We start from the raw sequence: 25613 nt of genomic DNA, 5'->3' as shown, positions 1-25613 counted from the left end.
GATTGATTGCAGCAGGGCCAAAAAATGAACAAAAATTAAAAATCTATAAATATATTATTATTATTAATAATAATAATATTATTATTGAATAATTTCTAGAATAGAAATACTAGTATTCTACAATTATAAAAATAACAGTCTTAGCATAAAATAATGCACAGATTATCTTTGGAAAACCCTTTCTAAGATTTCTGGTCTATATAGAAGTGAGCCTCATTTCCAGGCCTGAGGTAAATATTTCACCAGACCACCAGAATTAATCACAAGTCCCAACATTCCACAATGGCTCCATTGAGCTGAACGGGCTATATGGACAAACTGGAGCTGCGCCTGAGCCCTCTATAAGGGAGAGAGAGGTTACTGACCTGATCCACCAAGTAATGCTGCACAGCTAAATCCGACATGTGAAGGGACACGAAGCCCACAGCAGACACCCAGAGAGCTTTACGCACCACGGAGGGATGGCCCAGGCTGTAGCCTCTATGCGCACATCACGAGGAAACTCACTTGGCCCATGCAGAACATTATTTCGTTGAGATTTATTCAGTGCCTTAAAAGTGTGTGGAACCAAATCAGGGTATGTTTGAGCACGCAGGGTTATCACTCGTGTCATCCTGCTTTGCTGTCGCTGTGAGTGGCACGGTGCACAAGGGGGGAGTCACAGTGGGTTTTGGTGACGGTGCACGGGAGCGCACTGGGCTGCAGGGCTGTGGCCAGTTGCTGGGGATATACTATTTGTTCAATTGAGCCGAGGGTTTTCGGAAAGAAGAGGTAAATGTGCGCTGGCTAAGTGGACGTACTCCACTTGGAGAGCCTATCGCTCTGTGTTTACCTGTTTACTTTCACAGGTAGTTCAAACAGGCCGCTTGCCTTTTCACTCTGACAGGGGCCAGTACGCAGACTGTTTTTGCACAGGGGCACGAGTTAAGGGGACCAACACCTGAAAATATTTGCAGTCCAAGTTCAGCACGCGTTAAAGATCCATTTATGTTTATTAAATTATTAAAAATGAATAAAGTGCAACATTGTTATTTATTTTATTTAAAGTTGAAGTGATTGCATCCAATTATTATTCTTTCTATTATCCTTTCTATTATTATTATTATTATTATTATTATTATTATTATTATTATTATTGTATTATTATTAGCTCTTTATTGGTGTTGGTTTTGCATTTTTAAGAGGTTAAAAAGAATAACTGTTTAACAAATTCACAAACATTGTTGCAGCTTTGCTCAGACACCATTGTCTCACTATCCCCAGCTAAGACTGTGTGTCTGTGTGTGTGTGCGTGTGCTGGGGGTGTTAAACCACACAGAAGATGTAGTAAAGAAGGGCCTCTGAGCTGCAGATGCATCAGGATTTAAAGGACAATACGGGGCGCAGAGCTGGCGCTTCCTATCACCCGGTTATTCGAGTCCAGTTGACATTAAATCTTCAGATCTGACACCAGAACGACACGCTGTAATAGTATTTCTCACTGTTGTTGGTCATTTGACTTTTGCGCGTAAAACTGCACAGTGCGTAAAAAGAAACCAACCTTTTTTTTATGGGATCATTGCCGCTGTAATTATACTATCACCAGTTTCGCCAGTTCTCCCATTTTAATATTATAAACCACAGAGCTGACTGGCTCGTTATTAAAGCTCGTTACATTTTTTTTATTCTGATCCCAGCTTCGCAATCAAACATACAGCAGGATGGATTCATCCAAAAACAATTAATTTTTCGGATGAACCCCAAAAAAACGGGCCCCGTCTGATTAATTATAATTCCCTCCTAAAAATTCATGCCCACGATTGTTCCCAAATAAGTGAAGAAAGGGCTTTTTATATTCTTGATTAAATAAATCTTTCGATTGAATGCACAAATAAGAATGCCGCAGGAGAATCCATAATAATGTTGATCATTCCCTCCTTTTAATCGCTGAATTTCAGCGCGTTTGGATGCCTCAGGCTGGGAGTTAGTCTTTGATAAAGGTAACCCTGCCTGCCTCAGGGCGCCTATGATAAATGTACAGAGTGACAAGACCGATTTCCTCCCTCTATGATTAAAAGGCTATATATAATATTCAGGTAAAGCCGGGTCCGGTTTATTTATGGAGGCTAAGCCATGGCCCGGGGAGACTTTGCTGGAGGGTAGAAATCATTTTGGAGACCCCCTTTTTAAAAAAAAAAAAAAAAAAACTGAAATCCAGCCACATTTCCCTCCCGGGCAAAAAGTCTTTATTCGTCTCTTTTCCTCTAATGATTAAACATGTCACGGCGAGATTATAGCATCGCGCCCATGCCCCGAGGAGATGCCTTCATTTGTTAAACCACCAGTTTATTTGTAACGGTGAATTTCATGCCACGCTGTGCCATTCGCCTTAATCTTTTTTTTTCTGTGTAAGACGAATTGCTTAAAAAAAAAACGAGGTTTATTATTTTTTAATCACTTCCCATTTCAGTATCGCGCTGACACTGGCAGGGACAGGAGGGAGGAATGGCCAAAGTCTCTGTGACTTCTTCACATAAATCAAAAGGGACAGCTATTAGCCTGGCTGTAAACACGGCTAATTCCGCAATAAATAAATAAATAAATACATAAATAAAAACATCTCTCTCCCCAGGAGAACCTGATCTGGCCCGCTCTGGGTGGCACAAGTACAGACAACTTGTCCTCCTTGTTAGGCAGCATGTGTGTGAGAGCGGTAATAACGTTAACAGCTGTTGACATCTGTAGAGCTCTAGCGGTCTCTACCGGCAAAATTAAGAAACAACAGGGGGTGCTCATTGTGTGCACCCAATTAGACAACTTCAAACGGCCAATAAAGCTGCGGTGGAATCAGACACATGTTATGATATGCGGACCGTCGAGCGCGTTTAATACTTCAGCTGCAGCAGAGGACGTTGCCTTCATTCGTATCCATTATATATTTTAAGACACACACTTTGCGTTCAGTCATCTGGGCAGGGTGTGGGATGGAAGCCTGTGAGCGCACCATTTATGGAAACGGTTGTAGTGTATTATTTATAATTTGCACCATTTGATGACTTTATTTAGCAGCTTGCAAGATTCATTTTTTTATTTTTATGTTTTGCCAGATTAAATCTATTTTAGATTATTTTTTCTTATTTCCAAATAATGCAGGAGTTGGTCCTGTGAATGAGTGAAGGTGCAGGTCACCATCACAGTCACAATGATCATGTTCAGTCAGGCGTAGGCTGGCCACGTGAGTGTGTAATGATCAACAGCTACTGTAGGATAAAACAGCACAGGCCTGCACTCTGAATAAGCAGCCTTTTCTTTTGAACAGAATTAAAACGCAGTCAGATCATGGTCATTCTGCATTCAAGGACTAATGTGCGCGCTCGTGCGCATTCCAAAAAAAAAAAAAAAAAAAAAGCCACCAAAAGAAAATAAGAAGTGTCTATTAAGCTGTAAAAAAAAACAGAAAATACTGTATGCAAACTGCCTGGAGCATCCAGTGCGCTTACCTTGACTGGAGGGGGGCTGAATGTGTTGCCAGCGTTAAGACAGCGCGCAGAGTTAATGAAATATCTCCAAATGGGAGTCAGGAGTGCGTGCAGAGATAAGCCTGATGTGGTTTATATACCCAGAAAGCAAGTGCTCCTCTTCTCATATTGTCCAAGAGCGTTTGCATAGCTGGCCAAGTGGCTCTGCTCCTGCTGACTCGCTAACATTGCACCGTGTTTGTTTTCCCCTTGCTATGACGTGAGACAAAATATTGGCCATATGTTCATCGGCAATAAATTGGTCTTGAGCGCAAACACAGCCCCGGGAGGACGGTGCTTTTAACCCGCACAACCAGTTTTCTCCCTTTGAGATGTTTTAGGGACACGAAACTATCTGGCGCATAAATGTAGGTGAACGATAATGTCACAACAGCCTTTTTAAGAGATAATTGTTCGCCTATGGAAGAGCTGCCGGTTGGTCTTTACGCTGCGACCTATTATTCCTCACGCAGAGCTCTCTAATAAATCGCTTGGTAACCAAGAAGCAGCGCTGTCCAAAGAGCAGATGTGGCATGTTATCCACGCCACAGTTGCGTTTACATTAGATACCCTGATACAATGATTGATAACCAAGGTCACAGTGATTCACAATGATTCGGGACCCGGGCAACTCCCATGAGGCAGGCTACTAACACATAATGTTTGCAACATAGATCCACATGTGTCGACAGTGAAAACAGAAGCAACTGAGAGAGAGCAGAGGCCACAGATACAGATATCATTAACAGCATAGACCAGAGTCAGATATCTACTGATAGAAGTTCTTAAATGTACCTGCACAATTATATTAAATTAAATCAAATTTAAATCAAAATCAAATAATAATAATAATACCAATAATACTAATACTGCTACTACTAATAATAATAATGCATAGACTGTCTTCCTTAAGGACACATTTACTGCCATTTAATACACTCTTACATATGCTGTAATATTTAGAATAAAATGCATTTAATTTTTATTTAATTATATTTTTTAAAAAGCTTTGAGTTTAAGGTTTAAATTACTTGAACATTTATTAGAAATTTAGGTGAAAAACACATTTTCATAATTGGGTGATCTTTGTTATTTTCTAGTTTTCAAAAAACATAAAAAAATAGTGCCTTTCATCTTATATAAGTAGATACAAGCAAATCAGTGTCCACTGTGTGACTCAAATCAAGGAGTTACAGATTTAAGCAGCCTTTATGTGGAGCATACATCTGCAACAAGCAGATTTTATAAACAGTTTAGCTTCAGGCTTAAGCACCTGCCTTTAGTTTAACAAGAAAACAATGTAAATGAATCACTTTATTTCTCATTGTTTTCACTAAAAAAAAGTGCTTATATTCTCTTTAGTGCATCCTTACACCTGTTGCACGCACACTGGCAACGTTTTGCCGCACAGAAAGCATCCTGTATCAGAGGTTGCAAGAGTGGCAGGCGTAAAGGTGTAAAGACAGTGGGGGGACGCCAGTAATTGTCGAGGAAGAAAGCAATATGAGGCAAACACCAGTTGTGTTGTTATGACACCTCTGGGGGGTGGATAACTTAAATCAAGACAATGATTTTATTGTGGGCAGCCTGGAATCTATGCATGGTAATAATGGTGTTGCCTAGTAGTGCAGGAGCGACCATCAATCAATAGCGAATACATTACTGATGGGTTTTGTGCAGGGCCACTTTGCTGATGAAAGACAGAGATTATCCTGCCCACCATCACTGTGTTCAAGAGTATCACTAAGACGCTGAGAATACAAATAAATAAATAGGCCTCATACCTCGTTTGAAATTCCACATTAAGGCAAAGTAGTTAGTTAGAGTTGGAATGTATTCATGAGGTTCAGACGAATGAGAAAAAGCTTTCCACTTAGGCCCTCTATGAATACCCTCGTTCTGTTTGAGATTTGCCACAAGTGCTTTGGGTGCTAAATACAAGACCTCCTGAAAAAGGATGGGTAAGATAGGCCCTGGCGGTCAAGCTATTATCAATCCCTGGCCTAAAGCTTGATGACTAAGATACTTCAGATGTAGTTAATGGCTGCGTAAGGACACTGATGGCACAGGCATTCTGAAATCAATCAGTTCAAGTTTTAATGTATCGACCACTCGAGGAGAACGAAAAGAGGGAGAGCTTCTCGACACACAAATGCCAGAGAGACCGGGTTGATTTTCATGGAAGATACACTTTCAAAAAAAAAAAAAAGTTTAATTAAACCTGAGGGCTCACTTGTGCGGTTGAGCCTCATACATGATGATAGTCGGTCCTGTCAATTTGAAAGGCTCAGCAATTTTTCTTCACAAATACACGCTCTTAGAGAGGTTTAGCATTAGATCGCCAAGTCCTCTGTGTTAAGGCGAGTGAATGGGGGTTTTTAGCCCTTTAAGAGATGTGAAGCAAAGCAGAGGAGATGAGTTGTTTTCCGACAAAGTGCCCAATTCTACACACCAGTGAATATTACCATTTCTTAAATGACAACGGCGCATTGTGAATTGGAGGAGCTGTGAAGTGCAGGGCGATCGGTCTTAACATTTTTGCCCTGCTATGTTACCTACTGGAGAGGAAGAGAAGGGATGGAACAAACAGTGTGAAAGTGGTGAGCCGTGTCAAAGTGTTAACTCGGTGACTAAAGTTCCTTTATACCTCGCGTGAAATGTCTGGTATTTCCATCAAAATATCAGACTTATGGGCTGCAAAGAAGGGTTTTGTGGGCATTACTTGACATGAATAACTTAAGGTTTGAATGCCTCTCTGCCAGCGCTGGATCTCTAGTGCAAGGCCAGTGCATGCCCTCGGAGAGCTATATAGCTGTATACCCTGCTGCTGAGGCCAAGGGCCAAAAATACAGTACTTAGTCGACACATTCTCTAAGCATTTCAGCCCCTGTGGCATGTAGGTGCAAAACAAATTGCCCAGGTCAGATTCTTGTATACCTATAAGTCTCAACTAATAATGAAGAATTGATCCAATCAAAATTTTCACTTAAGCACATGTCAGGTACCATCAGAAAATGTGGCTTACGGGGACATTATAGCCGCTGATACGAGAGCCGTGAATGAAGAAACTGGACGCATCCTTCACACATAAAAGCCGTAAATACTGTGAACAAATTGTATAGCAGGACAGATATATGGCTGCTTGGCTGCTTTTCTGTTCAATGGATGGACCATTATATTGTTGTGTGTCTCTGTAACAAGCAAGAAGGTCATCTGACCAGGTCACTTTCAATGTTCAGGACAATGACTATTTCCAAGGTGAGAGCAGAGGAGCCCTGTCAAAACACAGTTGTGACCACCTCAACAATGAGGCGCTTTATCCGTTGGAGAGGTTTTTGAAATGAATGGATAGCCTATACCTGAAGAGTGGAACACCTTAAAAATGGAAGAGCTGCAGCACTATCTCAAGGTAGTCAGTCCGCGTTGATCTGCAGGGCTGTATTGATTCCGCGGTGAATTCATGAAGAGAAAACTTAAGAAATGCAGAGAGCAATAGTTAAGTTGCTTTCGTCTCCCAAGAGCTCCTCCATTTTTCTGAAACAATCAATCGTAGCATGAGTCAAGGACGGATCATCGCAAGCTGAGCGAGCTCGTCCTTGCCTTTACTCCAGCTGCACAGAACAGCTTTGGAGCACAGATTCAAAAGGACTGCAAGGATATCGACTGTTACCTTCAACTGTATGTCCACAGTGAAGTAGCAATGGAAGAATATAACTCTTGCATTTGAATAGTATCGCACGGACAAAACAGGCTGAATTAGAGGAGGGATGTCTCAAGGCCATGTTTTTTCTTACAAGTATATCTCGCCGAAAAAAACATAGTGTATGCTATAAACCTCGAGCAGGAATTATTCAGGGAACCTTGCAATTTTACTAGCTGCACAAAACCATAGACAAACTAATGTGGTAAAACTTTACACAGCCTGCAGTTTACAGTGCAATGTAAGTAGCAGTGAATAAAGTGCCAACAGAATACCTAGTGGTGCTCACTGACACTGAAACGTAGGTGCAGTGGAAGAAAATAGAAATGCAATGAACAAGGAAGCAAGAACTGGCCATTAGAGGGAAATGGAAATAAATTCTAATTAAGTGGTGAAAAAGTGTAATATTATAGCACTCATCTTGATGCTTAATGATGTGATATCAAGTGTTGAATGTTCAAACGACACATACGGCTGCATTTGCTTATTTTATTTTAGCAAAAACATTTTTCAGCGAAGGCTTTTCTCCTTTACATTTCAGTAAATGTTTTTTTATTCACATTTGTACGCTACATACAGAAAAAAAAAACTGATGGGTGGACGGATGAGTGATGCTCTTTCTTTGCACGTGCATCCCTCAGAGCATCAAAAAGGCAGTGAGTTTGATGGGTCCGTATGTGTCTAGATTTTCAATTGCTGGCAAAAAATGTGCATTTGGCATAGATTGTTTTTCTCTTAAACAAATGCACTACATCATCAGAAATGCAGTGTAGAAACAAGGTTGTTAAAACATTTTTGCCAAAACTTCTGTTTTTGTTTCCGCCGTGTAAAGTATAATGTGCGTCTCCTTTGCTCCAAACTATTCACTTGGTAGTAGTGATTAGTAGTAGTGATTAGTCCACGTAGTTTGGATTTCTTCAGCTGTGGCTACGTTGAAGTGCCAAACAGAACCAGTAACCAAACTGTGATCAAATCATGGTAATTAATTGACATTAATGTACAGTAAATGTGGTGAATTAGCTCCTTCTTTAGCAAAAAGAAAAAACAACAAAAGTTGTGTTAACATATGCACCTTCTTTGAAGACAAGTGCCAAATGACAGAAATAAGAAGTATGGTGAGATGAGAAATGATCAGTGAGCACTGGGCATTCAGTCACTTTAACTTCAACTTGATGAATATGATAACTGCATATCACTTGGATATATTATGTAGATCCACACGTTAATACTTCTGACTCTGTAACACTGCAATCAACGCAGAACTGAAGGTGTCACAGAAAACTTTTGGATGTGGGTAAACTTAGGTCTTTGATAACAAGAATGTATCAGGTACAGTATATATACTTGAAACAACTGAATTCTCTTTTTATCTAACTTTGCATTTAAGCATCATTAGCATATTTGGTCAACCACAAGCATGGATAAAGTCTCTTGAATAGTGCATCCAAGCCACTTTGTAGATAGGAGGACTTACCTCAAAGTCAGCTTAAATCATTTCTTTCTATAAGGTAACAAGTGCTACTGTCATTCTGCTCAAACCATTTCCCATCATTTTTGTATGGTTATATTTTCTTTGTGTTGCTTGAAGCTACAAGATGGATGTATTTTCATCGTCAAGAGATTCTCAACTCGTTTCCCCATTAAAAGGCTTCAATTGTGCCACACTGATGGACTCTGCATCTCTTTTGAAGTTCGAGGATAAAATATTGATTCCATTTTTTGCGTTGCGTCCGCATTTGAACAGAAAAATTACATTTTTGTTTTGCCTCCAAATCTGCTCCACTCTCCAAAGCAGCGCTGTGAGCACATGTGTGTACAGTTGCACGCAGAGCATTGTGCATGTGCATGAATGTTGATGGCTGAATTTCTTCTGTGTGTGCGTGTGTGTCTGCATGTGTGCAAGGAAAGTCCCTATTTGAGTACAGTGAACAGCCCATCAGGATATGTAACCTAAACAACACAATGGAGAGAAACAGAAGGGCTTGGGGGCATGAAACACTCACCTTGAACCAGGCTGCTCCTTGCAGACACAAGGATTGCCCATCTGCCCATTTCTGAAGCCTTTTGATTAACAATGTGTCCAAAATGAAAGCCGAAAAAGGAGAAAACACAATTTAGTAATTTCAATGGCTTTCCGCAGATGGGTTGCCAACATATTTGGATAATTAACGTGTAGATATTTTCTTTATACTGTGCTCACGATGGCAATTAACAGGTTTTGTGGAGAGGTGAAAACTTTTTTGTTGAGGCAGTGAAGATGGATGGAAATGCATTAGAGGAGGTCATGAAAATGGGCTTCTATTATTTGTGCTAAAAGGATGCTTTTATAAGGTGATAGCAATTGAGGATTAAAAAAAAACAAAAAAAAACCCAAGGGCAAATAAATGATAAAGAACTCATCTTTAATTGGCAATCTTTTTAGTTCAAATAAATACCACTCCAAAATTTGTATCCACAATTCCATTGACAGCGTGGCAAGTCTCTCTTGAACTAGAATTATGAAACGCAAAAAGGAACCACAATGCTGACCGAAAAGGACAACTCTATCTCTGGCAAGCCAAAGGTTTCCAAATTGCCCACTCTCTGACTCTCATGATACTATGCAATTCAACAGCAACAGTAATTGGCTGAAAATAGTTCAAAAGATTTGCGCTGTTGTTTCAGGGAAACCTTCACTCTGGAAATGTAACGAATTTCTTGCCACCAGCCCGAAAACATCTGAAGTGAGACATGAATAAGTGATTCCTGATTCAAAGAGCTCTGATGGTGGTTTGAAAAACACAATACACTTTCAACTGAACTGCCAAGGTTGTCTTTTCAAAAGTTCACTTTGTGACTTAATTTAGTTTTGCACTTCAGCAGTTATAGTAAAGTATGACAGGGCCTTCACCTCGTAACCCCCCCCCCCCCCCCCCCCTCTCTCTCTCCCTCCCTCACTCTCTCTCGTTCTCTCTCTCTCTCTCTCTGTCGCCACCTAATGGCAGGAGTGTGCGTCAATTCTGAGCTCTGGAGCCCAGCTGAGGAAAAGTGTGCACCAACACATCCTCCCTCTCTCAGGTAATTATGTCTTTTATCTAGGAGACACATACAGCTACTTTAACATTGGATATCCAGCCGTCCTAATGGCCCATTATTCAAATAAATGGGGGAAACACTGTGGGGTTGGTGACCCCCTCCGTGCGGCAGGGTCCTCCATCCAGGCACACCTGCTGAGACAAGGTAACGTTTATCACTGACACCTTCGCAGGACAGAAACAAAATGGCAGGCAGGGTCAGCGGTAAGGAGCACACTGGGCCTGTCATATTGCAAACATATCCATTTGGTACGCCTCTACTCTTGTGGTTGCCAGGCTACTGCCTAATATATGGCGACTGAGTGTGCGTCAGGAAAACAGAAGTAAGATGTTGACTTTGAGATAAGTACCTCTTCAAATTAAACAGCACCATCACATTGGATTCAAAATAACATTTCCAAAGGTCAACTTTAAATGGTCCCCATTTGGCAAAAAAATCCCTGTGTTCTTCAACTCGCTAAATCATCACATTTGCATACCAGTTACGTTAGTTAGTGGCATTTAATTATTTATGTTTTAATTACACAGAATGAAGGGGATAATATCACTGTACGGTAGTTTTGTGCCGCGTGTGCCCCTGTCATCTGAGCACTCGGATGTCTCCTTATTAAAGTACACAAAAAGATAATTATGTCCGGCTCTGTCTAAACATTGCCATGGTGCTGCACTAGAGAATCATCGCTGAATTGGACACAGGAGAGGGTTAGACCTCTTATGATTAATGTGCTTGGTCACACACACTCAGGAGTGGTAAAGGCATGTCAACTCCTTCTCTATCCTGCTCTCCTCCAGAGTCAAGGGTCAGCAAAATTGTTTTGATGGCGCTGATTGCCGTATCAACTAGACTTATCATGTGCGGCGAGCTCACCTATGGACTCCAGATTGCAGAGCCGGCCAGCTGACATCGCAGCTGAAGAAGACACACCCTCTTGCCCAAAACCACATGTCCGCTTGAGTGCATCATTTGGGAATGAACAAAGGCCCAGAGAGAGACAGAGGGATAGAAACCAAACATACAGGGACCGTTTCTAGACATGTACAGTATCCATGTGGGTGCAGTAAACATATATATATGGACGGGGTCAGTAACAGCAGGGAAGAAAGCTGTGTTTTTTTTACATTTGCACCACTCATTCCCACCAGCTCTCCCACGAAACACCCATCACCTGGAAAGCCTTGCTGAATAGAGTTGCTGATGTCATTGGAGAGATGGTATCGATTGACCAAGGGGCAGCAAAGGCCAATGCAATTAAGAGACAAGAAAACATATAGCGTTAAAGACTGTGTAAATAAAGGGACTCTGCAGTAGGGCCAGACAAAAGCCAGTCCAGGGCCCATTCAGGAGCTCCTTGTTCCCCGTTGGCCCAGAGTCTTGTCCAAGGACTGAGGGTCTGGGTGGGAGGCCTGGGGGAGGTGGTAAAAAAGAGAGAGGCAGTGTGTGTGTGTGTGGGTGTCCGGAGGGATAAGCACCGAGGGTGTTGCTAGGCTATCTCTGAGAGGTGACAAGAGCTTAGCCCTGCCTATGTCCGGAGCTGTCAGGTGATCACGGATGATCTGCATCTCAAGGAGGGGGTTGTTGAGAGGAAGAATCCGTGTTTTTATAGGCTTCTGGCTGGTTTGCTTTGCTGTCCTTTTCACACACGTCCTTCCGTTTTCTTTCTCTTTCCGATCCGGTATTATTATATTTCCACATTAGATTACCGTAAATTCTTGGATTGTGGAGGAAACACATGATCCAAACTACAAAATCATAATAATGGCTTTCCAGATACTTTACATCGCCAGCGTTTAACCGTGTAGAGGTTAATATAAAGTTTATGAGGAGGTTAAAGTGACATTCTGGTAAAACCTTCTTGCATCTGTTAATCATTAAACCCATTAAAACTGAGAGAAACGAAAGTCTAAGAACTGGAAATAAATGAGCACTCACATAAAATGTGCAGTATACCTGGATGCGTCTATACTTATACAGGTCATGCATACAATGGAGGTGGTTTAGACTTAATTCTCGAATGTTTCCATAGGGTAAATAATCATGCACATAGCATAAGGAAATGTTTCCAGCTCTACACAAAAGCATGAGTGTTATGGTCAAGAATAATTAGAGGGCCCAAAATCAACAGCAGCATGGTCGAGCCCACAACCATGTTAGCCGTACTGCACGAGTACAGCGGTGCACTGAGCTGAATGCTAACAGCATGTTGCAGACATGCTCATACTGACAAAGTTAACATGCTGAAGAGAGGAGAAATTTTTACCACAATCACCGCCTTAGCTTGTTAGACTGCCAACATTTGCAAATTAGTATTGCTTGTTGATGATGTCTTCCATTTAAGAGCTGCAAGCATTGGACAAATTCAAATTTTTAAGTTTCTGTGGTGCTACGAGGAACATTTGGGAATCGAAGCAGGTATACTGGAAGACATGTTATCCATTCAGCATGTGTTTTCAAAGAAAAATATCTTCTGATGGCACAGGGCCACAAGGTCAAAAGTAATGAGGACATTTCACTATCCAACATACTAGCATGGCTGAAACATCCTTCTTGTAGTTTCATTTCTGGGTTTTACCTGGGTTTGATTATTCTGCGATTAGTGTATGCACAGGATCTTGGTGATGTGTCCAAAACAAACAACGCACCTCCTCCTTCGTTTTTAAAATGTCACAGTAGAATGGTAAAAGCACAGGTGTGTCCCAGTCCCAGTAACCATTAACAGTAAATCTACATAAAGAAAAAGCAGATCGTCCTCTGAGTGGAGGGCAGCCATCATTACACCTGCGCTGTCCCTACTGTGACAAGTCAAAATGTGTGCTGTGAAAAAGGCCCAGAAAGGACTGAACCCGATTTGAATAGCACACATGCCAAAACTATTAGCATTGTCCTAAATGGTGCTTTCAGCAGGATTCATTACTGGGTGCATGGTGTGTGTCAGTGTCAAAGGGACTGCTCACACAACAGACTGCTCAACCCCTGTTTGATGTGGCTCTTCCTCTGGCAACAAACAACAAGCAGGGTCACCTACACTGATGCGCTTCCTCTCACCATTTTCTGCGCCCTCTGTATCTGCATTCAGGGGGGAAAAAAAACAATGGAGTCTACTTCATCTGTCTCCCAGGTGTCAGTGTGAACATGATCCCGGGATAATTCGCCCTGGTTTCTCATTTCTTGCTCATCAAATGACGGCCAGTGCCTCCCTGTCCTTGCTCTCATTTACATTTTCTCATTAGCTCCGCACTTTTATCATTCAAATTTGTATGTTGTCTAGAGAAACGAATGGGCGGGACGGGACAGGATGTTGTCACCCTTGCTCTCCTTGTGCGTCACCCCCGACAAAAGAGGTGTAGTGTTTGAGGGGACTGTGTGCGTCTTAAACACCACCTGAGGATAGAGACGGACACTTCTTTTTTTCGTTTGCAGGTAAAAAAAAAAAAGTGGATTCCTTGAATTATTGCATTTCCTTTAAACCCTCTGACTGTATTACATTTGCAGTACTTCACAAAGCATATAAACAGGATGATGCGACCCTCCTTTCAATAGCTGTAATACAAAACCCCCACTGAGCCATCTTTCTGAAAATGTACTGGTGACACTTGAGTAGTGTCCTAATGTACAGAAAGAGTGGTGGACATTGTATTCTGTACGTTCAATGTCTATGTCTGAGTGAATAGGACTATACAGATATTTCGCCTTCTGTGGTCCACTACCAGTGGATAGACTCTAGCCCTTGACCGCCATTTTAAATTGTTCACCACTTGACCATGGTTTTTCACCACATTCAGCTGCTGTGAATGTGCATTAGTCCTTACCTTTAAATGATAGGCGTACAATGTAATGTTGTTCCCACTGCAGTTCAAGGATGCCACAGCATTAATGAATGTGTATGGAACTCCAAACATATTCATGTGCAGTTACATTTTCTTACTGTACAATAAGCCCTCGCTGATGTATAACCCCGCTGATAATTTAGCTCCGGGGAAGCTGTCGGTGTCATGGGTTTAAATCTCGCCTAAACAGCAGCATCCTCAGAGAAGGAGCTGGTAATGTATGCTGCGGGGGAACCATACACATCCACTAAATCAAGCAACTTGCCGACAGCGAAATGCACAGAGAGCCAGAAGTGATGGAGGGAGAAACTGAGGACTTGATAGGTTCAATCTAGAGAGATGGGCAGCGATTAGATTGGGTGTTGGTGGATGCGTATGGAGACACGAGGGCAATATTCTCACACGTCTTTCTACAATAAATATATTTTTAATTTGTGCTCTTTTATTAACCAGCAAAATCACTTCAAAATGAATAGCACATTATTAAGTCTTCTAGTGGCTCTTACTGTTCTTTATCATGAGTTTGTATCACTGTGCAATTCATCTCCAGCCATTCTTCACACTAAATATGTTTTATATGAGCCTTCATTTATCATGGCCTGTCAGCTCTTAACTGTATCATTATTCAGTCTAGAGTTATAAATTGGAATCATTAAACGGTTTTTCATATAATCTGATGCAATAACTGCTCCCCCTTTATTGGCTTGTGAAAAGAAAATAGTAAATACAATTGTCTGTCAAGATCTTTGGAGATAGCCGTCTCTCTCAGGCTGAAATGAAATTAGGCCAGCCGAGGAGACAGGATCAATGTCAGCAGATTTGTTCGACTTTCATCGTGGAGGGGACGGGGGTTGAGCAGATGAAGGATGGAGAGAAAAGGAAGCTGACACCGCCGAAACCCGATGAAGAATGTGGGCCTAGCTGTCAATATTTTTTTTTCATACAGTGTCACATCAATCAGAGTTGCCTTTTCAACTTCTCGCTGCAGTTCTGCGGAGACGTTTGTAATGGAGATATTACATTCCCTGAATCAAATGTGTGGCCCCTGTATCTTTTTGTCCGGCGCCTGAGACGTTTTCATGAAAGGAGATGAAGTGATTAACAATGACAATGTGGGGTCGCGTTTTTCATCACTTGTATCATATTCTAATCAGAAGTGGACCTTGGCAGTGTGAACTACCTCTGTCACTGCTATGTTCTGAATTGTTAAGTAGCCCAAATGTTGTACCATGTAAAAGGTTTAGAAACTAAACACAAGTACAGCTTTTCCCTTTTTATTTCTATGATTTTTTTTAACACCTTCAAGGCAGCAACACTTTCCCATAAGAAAGATTTGTTTTCACAAAGTCTTTGCAAAATATTTCAAAACAGAACGAAGGTGGGAATTGGCAACGTTAGATGTGACACAGTGTCACAGTTCAGCTCCTCAGGGAACATGTCTACTGTTTTGAGTCAAGGTGTTTTCTTGTTTCTCATCCCATGAAGAGATGGTTAAACCCTGGTTAAAGACTGCCACCCTCTGGTAGACTCACAGACCAGCTTCTCCTCTGTATCCTCTGAGAATTACACAAACCAGTGGTTATGTAGTGCAAGACGTGAAAATTTCACAAATTGTTTAGTGACTAAATTAAAAAGATTGCTAAGATTGATATAAAAAGTGCAAATATATACTTTGCATAAGTGGATATATGTGATCACATCATGGTTGCAACCTGCAGCTACCGTGCACCACTCACGTTTGCATCATGGGTTTGTATCAGTATATGCTGTATCATGTTTCATCCAGATGCATGTATGAATGAGTACGCTGAGTACGTCTGATGTTTCTTCTCCTCTCCTTCCTTCCCTTCTTTTCAGCTTGCCTTTTCTTTTTCGTCTCACTACCTGGCCTCAAGTAAAAGTCCCCCCTATATGAGGTGAGTTCTGCTAGGGTTTCTTTTTATTTCTCTGCCACTCTCACCTAAGTGTTTACTCTGGGGCTTTCAGGCTCAGTCTTCTGTAAGGCCAAAGGAGTCAGGACATAGACATTTGGGAGACTTGCGTTCACAGGACAAGACCTTTTACATAAGCCTATGCTGCCATCTACTGGATGACACAATGAAATGAGAACGTGTAACACTGCATGACATCATCCTAATAGTGCCGGTTGAATGAGAAATCAGTTTTAAGCCCAGTTTCTTCCTTTCACTGTTTTTAATGATCTGCTTTGTGATCAGGCGTCAGCACAAGACATAGGAAGCTCGTTCTGTCTTGTAGGTGGAATATCCAGTGGGCAACTTCCACTTTAGGCCAGATGGTGGTGCGTTTGTATCAGACTGGACATGCAGGAATGTGAGGTACAGCAAGGTTTTGTGTCATCTCAGGTAAAGTCAAGACAAACAGACTTGACTAGTATGAGGCGATGCTGGTGCGCATCTACGGCGCTTAATCAGTTATGCATAGCTTAGATAAATTGAATGAATGAAGATTTGTGTGACTGTAGTTAAGCCCATGTCTGACTTTACATTGAAGGTGATCTCTTTACATCAGTTACATTATTGTAATTTTTTTCTTGGTAAGAGGTATTTTTTTTCCCCTAAGAGTTCAAGTCTAAGTTTACCTGAAAAATTCCATTGTTTGCAAAATGTTCACAGCTCCAGACTGGGACTATTTATTTACCCCTACAGGCCCATGTTTCCACCTGCATGTTGAAAGTGTTTATATGTAAACTACCCTCAAATGAAAGTTGGTTCACTCTAAGGTCTCTGTTCTGTCAATCTGGAAATAAAGCTCTGTCACTCTCTTTCCCTCACCTTCATTTCTCTCTCTCTCTCTCTCTCTCTCTCTCTCTCTGTCTCTCTTTGTCTTTCTCGATACCCCTCCCCATCTATCTGTGCGTGCCCGGTGGAGATGCATGAATGTTCTGGAAAAATGGAAGCAAATCACTCTGGGTGCTTAGCATGGAACAAACCAGCTAATGCGCAACAGAACAAATGTGTCACTTTGCCTCAAACTGTTGTATATAAAAACTGACAGACCCAGCACAGATGACAAATAATGATCTACCGCGTAACGATTTGGTGGAAAGGACCCATTTTCTGAATGAGCAAAGAGAAATAATCCAGTCGGTGAGTGTGATTGATAATGCTGAAGTTGGTTGTTAATGTTTTGGAGCAAACATTTCTTCCAGGCAGCTGCTCCGAAGTTGGCTTTTACTGTAGTTGTGTTCAGTACAAATGGGTGGAGCTAACGAAAGTTTCACGGCACATAAGTTAAGTGAGGACAGGCAGGAAAAGAGGGAACAGATATGCACTGATTTTTATATAATCTTGACAATCTCACTATTAGTAGCTCAGCAGCACTATCTGTTACAACTTAAAAGGCCAAATAGGCTCACCTCCATGACCTTAAATGCTTTCATCAGATAAGGGGCATTATGGACATGAGCTATTTAATCTTTTGCACCTTAAGAAACACATTTAGGCTCAAATGTAGTCTAATAATACATGTGCTCATGGGAAAAGTGCACTTCTTTCAATCCGCTGCGGTTTCTACTCAATCACTGGTACCACTTCTTTAATGCGGCCCTGCCTCCGGCTCATCGGCCTGCATTCTGTAAAAACATGTAACTGATCCTCTGTCTCGTCAGTGCTTAAAGATGATGACATGAACGTCCAACTACGTGTTCTCAGTCACCCGTGACCCACGCCTCGTTAGACGGGCTGATTCCGCAAACGTGTCATCACTTTGCACCATCTTGTCGATGCTATCACAGCTATCTGCATTCTCCCTGAGAACTCGATATGACCCGAGTGAAGAGAAAAGCGGTGAGAACGTCTTCGCGTACGAGATTTAAGGGACAGTTCAAAGGGCTTTCAGGTTTCCACGGCCGATCCTGCCTTCACAATGAAAAGCCACCCAGTAAAAGCTAAAGAATGGTATGATTTAAGGTGCCCCACCTTATACAGTGAGATCTATTCTACTCTATACTATGGCAGTAATTTGCAGCTGTTTAGACTACAGTATGAATTGTAAATAAACGTACAAAGCATCATTGTGATAATGAAATCATATTTAATTTTCAGGACGTTTATTCTCCACTGAGCTGGAAAACCTTTCCCCTGATGTGTAGAGAAAAGAAAACTATTAAAAGTAGCCCATCAAACCTGTCCTCCAGGACTTGCTTGCACTTGCCTTGGCTCCAGTTCAGAAAAAGTGAAAGAGGGCAGAGAATGGCTCAGAATGAATCATGTGAAGACAGGGAGACAGTGACAAATCCATTTTTAGCTTAAGCTCAAACATTTTAGCTCCAGAATGCTAATAACGTCTCGCTTGGTTTAGTCGAACCGTCTCTGAAGAGTGAGTATCACTTTCAGACGGTTCCCTCTTTGCTGACAGGTCACAGCACTGCTGCAGAAATACCACTGACACAAACTTGTCTCTCCCTGCATTAACACTTCACAGGGAAGTGTGAAGTTATGATATAGAAGCCGAAGGTGGATTATGCGCGCTAAAAAATTGAGGATCACGTGGTACACATTAGCACATTTGAATACGAATCATATTTTCAGAGATGATGAGAGGTGTAGAAATAACTTTTCCTTATTGGCAAACTCATTTTAAATATTATTATCATATACTGGTGGCCATGTCTGAGCGAGTGTACATACGGTTTAGTGAGAATGACAATTATGCCCTCAACAGTCACCATACATGGAACCAAATTAACTCCAACAGAAGATTTTGAATTGTGACATGCAGTGCCGTCCACTAATGTTTTGTTTTCCCTTCCGTAGATGTCAAACCCCCGTATGTGCAGTGTGCAGCAGCTTACTAAGAAGCTTTATGTTTCCTTGAATCCATCACGAATGTACATAGTTGAGACACCAGCTACTTCCTGGTGCATACAATACAATCAGTCTCTAATATTTACACTGCCAGCAATGCAGTGTGATTCATTTTTTCTGGAGAAGGCTTGCCGACCAGGACCTAAAGCAAAAATAAACTGTTGTCCACTGATTCTTTCAAGGATAGATTTTCTGTATTTTAACAAACCCCGTGAGAAGACCTAAGAGGAATGAATTGCCCTGCGAGGCCATATATATCTCAATCCTCTGTTCTCCATCACCTGATATAGCTTTTCATTGGGGCAGACATTAGCAAAGTAGTTTAATTTGGTTCAATCACACATTCACTGTGAGATTCAGAATTGTGCTTTTTGCCACGAACGCTCAAACATACAGTGAATTTGTCTTGGGGTTTAGGGCAATAAATATAAGTGTAAGTCTAAGCAAGAAATAAAAACAATATCGAACATATACAATATACAAAGAACATGCAAATAGTCTGCCGAAAAATGAGCTGTTCACATTGTGCATGAATAGTGGATTAACAAACAAAGAGGGTTAATGTGACGCATAGACTCAAGTTGTGTGTGTAACTTACGTTAATGTAACACACAGTATATTGATTCTTGGTTAAGACAAGGGCACCACATGTGTGTTAGCCTATGGCTGAAGATAGTCTCCAACAAATGCTTCATTTACGTAGCTTGAGGCTGACAGACAGTATCCCCTTATAGGTGCAATGTCTCCAGTCTGTAGAGTTGAATAAAAAGCATAAAGCTAACGCTGAACGTTTCATATCCAAACACCTGGAAAACAGACTAAACATGTTTTATCATAATTATAGCAATCATCATCATTACAGTGACAAAGAACAGGAATACTTTCACCGTCTCTATCCTCCTATCCTCGGGTAAGTACCCTGCGCTCTATGTCAAGGGGAAATCCTTGCCATGTTTTTGAGTGAAGGGGGCTCTGGACCAATATCGTTGCGTACTGCCAAGGAAAGACTCGACTCTCTGATCCTGGGAAGTGTGCCGCAATCTTTTTTTATTTGATGCCGCAATTGTTTCTCTGTCTCAGGCAGGGGGTCTGGGATGTGTCTTTTCAGTAGGAAGAGGCACTTGAGCGCAAAGTTCCATCTCCGTAGATGTTTTGGAGATGTGGTAGCAGGTTGTGGTCTGCAGCATATGGGCTCACTTTAAAACCTTCACAAAAGCCTCTTCTTTGAGATAATTGCGCTATGAATTAGACCATGGAGGCTTTGATTTATCAACACAGTTGTTGACAACAAGATTCCACCCACTCAGAGTTTCCATTGCCAAATCTACTATGATAACCAAAACACAACAAAACATTAAACTGCATTTTTCATCTTGAACAAATTGTCTTCAGTGTAATAAGTTAATGAAGTGATGGTGTCAGCAAGGTGGTGGCAGAATAATTTCCTCCCGCTGCAAATGTCAGCTGAGTTTGAATGTCCTCTAATTAAACCGGATAAAGGTAAGTTCTCCTTGACACCTTACAACACTGTGAGTCTTCTAGGAAGCACACTGAGACCTTTGACCAAACCCATAATTAGCTGCAATATGGGTGTACACAATCCAGATACGGTTACATCAACAATGAGAGTGGAGCAATCCTGTTTTTATTTTTTCATTTTTTCATTTTCCAAAGCTGTTCCAAAAAATAGCATGACAGCATGTTGCCTCCCCAACACATGCCCTCATTATTAGAGCCGATGTCAACAGCGTTTGACATGAAGCATGATCTCGCTTGTAACTGTTACTACAAATAATTAGTAGTGCAACCACAGGCTGTTTATCTTTTCCATCTTCCATCTTTATGGCCACAGCATAGCGAGTTCTCTGGAAACGCATCAACGTGAAAAGGACTGACAGGTCAAAATCAGAATATCCATTCCAAAAACAACTAATGTGGGTGGTTATGGGATCAACACTAACTGGTTGTGGGCATTTTCCATTCGAAAGTATTGAAATCAATTATCACATCCTAAAACTCAAAGCCTGGACAAAACAAACAAGCTGAAGATGGATTTGTTCCACCTTTCTCTCTAAAATGTATCAGTACTGATAATGAAACTAACTTGTAGCTGCAGCTCGGGTTAAAAAAATAAAAATAACACGAGCTGGCACTTTTCCTGTTGGTAATTCTCTATTGATAATAACAACACAAAGAACCTTAGCCAAATGATAACATCCAAACGGCAATAGATCTACACAGACCACATAAAAAGATATGGAAATAAAGGCCGAAAAAACAAACAAAAAAAATGGGCCAGATAGATAAGATAATAGATAGATAGATAATGATATTTGTCTAACAAACTCTTGTTAGATGCAATGTAGTGGAAAGGAAATGTAGGCGTACTAAGGGAAATATATATATATATATATATATATATATATATATATATAGCATGTCCCTTAGTATGTCTGTTCAACAGCATTTCAGAGAGAAATATTGTCTTTATTTGCAACTGCATCTCTTTGACATCCATAGGATTGAGATTTTGAATGGAAAAAAATAGAATAACATGACAAAATATGTTTGAAGTATGTGTGGTTTTGATTCTTTGTCACATTATCATGTTAGCAGTGCTAATTGGTGGTAACGTTTCACTAAACAAAGGAGCAATGGATACAAATATGTGTAATATGTGTGTCAGGACATTATTTTTTTCTTCTTTCCACTGGATTAAATGCCTACATTATAGGGACCTCCACTTTGACCAGCTACAACTGTAAAATACTACTCACACACTGATGCATCAGTATTAACCATATGAGTCATATGAGTCATATGAGTCCCAGGGAAGAAAGTTGACCTCCATTTTTATAATGTATAGTTTGCTTGCTTGTCCATACTTTATACTTTTGGTTTCTCATGCAGGACATTTACTACACATGGATCACCTTTACATTATTGGTCCCTTCACTTAGTAATCTGTATGACCCTTCCACTGCGGCTTCTGCTGTGTCTGGGCAGTGGAACAACAGTAAGACAAATAACACAGAAAAGAAAGCATCACATACTTAAATAGCCATCTTTTTATTTCGTATACACAAACTAGAAGAGAAAAGGTCTGCTTACACACACTAGGTGCCTATTTTCACACACTTGCTCATTATTGTAAATCCAGTGAGTGAATGTGTGCTGCTAGGAAACACATTCATTCAGGAAAGGGCATGTTGAGGAAAATGGGGGAGTTATAAGGGGCTTTTTCTTGGCCAGCAAGTCCAGGCTTGGTTGCAGGCCTGTCTGTCCCTACTCAGCGCAAACATGTCAGACATTTCACCACCAGCATGAGTGAACTAAGTTCCCCCATTCCTTTGCAGTAGGTAGAAGCGATCTCTCCCTTGTGCTGTATGCCTGATTTGTACTCAGCGTGATTCGTTTCTTAATGCACCTTAATTAGCCTTTAAAAAGCATATGCTTATTCCTGCTAAATATGGAGAGCCGATGAGAGACATGAGGGATTCCTGTAATATCTGCACACTGTAGAACACACATCAGCATTTTGAAAGCTGAAAGCTGACAGCCAACGTGCCCAGATGTGACCAAAAAATAATTTTGTGGGCTCAGTTTCTGACATCGCTTGACGCAGGCTTAGCTGCTCACTTAACCGGAGCACTGGAGTCAGTTTTCACATTCATGCTGCTGAATCTGGACTCCCACAGTCACGGCACTACAATTCTTGGAGGAGAGAAACGTCCACTTGATTAATCCACGGGTGTCGGGACAAACAAGTCTCCATTATACGGACACTGGACCCGGGTTTTGCAGCTTTCAACAGATCACCGCCATGACAGACGACCACAAGCAGGTATACATATGCATTTCAGGAAGTCAGCACAGGTCTCTTATGAGAAACGTGAAAGCATGGCTCCGGCTGGAATATACTAAGAACACCCAAAACAAACCCACTTCCCGGCCCAACTGGCATCCACACAAGGGTAGAAATAAGGGACTGTATTTATGAGCATGTGGCTGTAGTTCACTCAGGTCAGCGCACTGATAGAGTGCAAGGAAAGGTATATATATATTGAAGGGGAAGAAGACCTGTGTGCCCTGTGTTTGTCTTAAAGTAGAAGTAAATCACTCAACTTAAATTTCATTTTCTTTGTGGAAAAGCAGCCACTGTTTAGTTTAGACGGCGTTTGTTTTGTTCCAGAATTGCTAAATCAAATCCAGTACGAACACTAGCTTCCCCCCCAACTCGGTCCCATGCACTCTCACATAGTTTACTAAAAACACAGATTCTGATTCTCCAGTGTTATGACATCAATATTCAATCTGTCTTTGGGATTTCTTTTTCAGAACAGCACGATTATGCTGGTAACATTGACTGATATTGAGCTTGGCTTTTGGAAGACGACACACGGTTTTCATAAGCCCATTAATCTTAAAAGGAGCAACTGTCAGAAAACATACAGTACCCCTATCCCTGACATAAAAAAGGCCCGTCCAAGGCCTTGATTTCTGGTTTGGCGGAAAACAATATCACACTGCCTCCAATAGAAGGCCTTGAATGTCCCCTTGCAGGATTTTCCGTCTTGGATCTGGCATTCCTAAGCTTAGAAGCATGGACTTGTGCCACAGCTGCAATCTCAACTATTCATGACACATGACTGGATTTACAGCTCAGGGGCCGTCACTAGAGAAATCACGGCTTATTATTATTATTATTGCAGGTGTCTTGACACTCTAGTTAAGTGAAGAAGTTAGCCGAATTCTGCGTGAGGTTTCATCTCAGACAGAACGCAACAGGAGAAATAAAAAAGCAAAAAGTTAATCCTAGACAACACAGCAGAATTGTGAACTGAAAATAGAAGGTTAACGTCAGTTTCCACATGCATAACAGTGTTTTTCACTCCCTGGGCTGATTTCCAAGTAGGGCAGGCATGAATCAGCAGCAGCCATAGACCTAGTCTGAAGTGCTCCAAAAGTAATTAAGGTTCCTCCTCTTAATTGACAACAGATCCAGCCCAAAAAAAGGCCCTCTGCCAAACAAAAACCGTGCATGGCAGTACAAAAAGCTCCACATAACAATGCCTAGAAAAGTCTTCTGGCTGAACACACAGGACAGACTATGAACTTGAGTGTTAATGATAGAGTCATAAAACAAATGTGCACTTATGCAACAGTATTTATGCAGTTTATGTGATTCAGTCACACTACTACAGGTGTTGCAAGCTATTTTCAGGGCTCTGCCGTGTTTTAATCAACCAAATCCACAGACAGGAAAAATAACCACGGCCTCTTGATCCTTGAGGTACACCGAGTGACCCGTCGGTTCGCTCTTAAATTGATGTTAAAGCTCAAGCTGCATATCAAGAGAACACTTTTATTAGCTGCACCACTTCAGCATGCAGGATTATTCTGCTTGTGGCCACAGAGGGAGCTCTTTGTCATGCTTTCACACCATTAGCCTTGAAACTGTGTGTGTGTGTGTGTGTGTGTGCTTTACAGATATGAAACACAGAGAAGAGACTGCGGTCTTGATCCTGCCTCTTAAAAAATATATTTAAAAAAATCAAAATACATATTTAAGGATCAGCATGATATGGCATTACACTAAATATTTCAATCATGTGAGCACAGCAAGTGATGGTTGAAATATAGGTCTGAAAGAGAATAGGGCCGGAGATAAGGTGATCACGGCTGAATTGAACTCCAAAGAAATGAAAATAACTAGGCCTGCAATGTGTAAATGATGCGTAATAAACGGCCTCATTGTGCGTTACACTGTTCCATTGATGACATTAATGTATAGCAGGTATATTGTTTTTTTGCTTCACTTCACACTTTGAACTCTTTTGGTTCAGAAAGCAACGATGAACAAACGCCATGTTTGATAAACAGATCTGGTCGCACCATGACTCACTATTAGTTTGATAGCATATGCTCAGTATACTTATCAGCATTGTTTAAAGGTTATCTTTTCCAGACCAGATTGTCATCCAGCTACATTTAGGACTGAAGTTTCTTTTTAGAAGCAGTGTGCTGTATCTTAATTAAAAGCATCACGTCCAGGGAGATTACCACTGTGCATTAAAATTACAGTTTACCAGCAGAAGCAGCTGCTGTTATCAGGAATTGGAAGGCTTTTGGTTTGTGATTGCTAAAATATAAACCCCACATGCTAATTCGGCACCTATATGGACACTTTAGATTAATGCTGTCAGAATTTTTAAGTGTCACCTACCTTGAAGAACCCATCATCAACCCTTGTGTGGTATCAAACAGTACCACTGCGCCTTCTCATCATCGGATATAGCATCTATACTTCTTTCTGACTGGGAGATGAGATTAAATTCACAGACATGAGGAATAAACAACAGGAACCGTGCAAGGTCTGCATCTTTGTAGTAACTTCAGCTTTACAAATCACCTCTCTGCGTACTTTTTTTCTTTGCCCCTCAGCATTTTTTTAAATTGACTGGGAGTTTTTAAGAAGTGAACTAGTTTAGGCTTTTTGCTTTGTTGGCCTATCAACATGTCTGATGTGAATTGATGTTAGTGAGTTCACTTTAATACAGACAGACACTCGTAAAGCACATTATACAGTCAACAAATATAACACTAATAGGTACAGACAAACCCGTAAAGTTATCATAAAACATAAAACCATGGGTAGAACAAAGGTAAAATGAAATCCAACATTCGAGAT

At 41.1% G+C, this 25613-nt stretch overlaps 1 protein-coding gene across 1 annotated transcript in view; it reads right to left on the bottom strand.

Annotated features, from left to right (window-relative positions):
* The window catches only part of nkx2.2a (NK2 homeobox 2a), a gene marked incomplete at its 5' end in the record, with an annotated part of 12876 nt that extends 3635 nt beyond the window's left edge, over nt 1-9241 (bottom strand). The window contains 1 exon segment of the mRNA XM_084569870.1: nt 9201-9241. Within this exon segment, the coding sequence (XP_084425996.1) occupies nt 9201-9241 (41 nt within the window).
* Nucleotides 9242-25613: the final 16372 nt, after the last annotated feature.

Source organism: Chelon labrosus (genome assembly GCF_963514085.1).
Source record: "Chelon labrosus genome assembly, chromosome: 20".
In the NCBI taxonomy this organism is placed as follows: Eukaryota; Metazoa; Chordata; class Actinopteri; order Mugiliformes; family Mugilidae; genus Chelon; species Chelon labrosus.
This window is presented reverse-complemented; position numbering and strand designations above follow the sequence as displayed.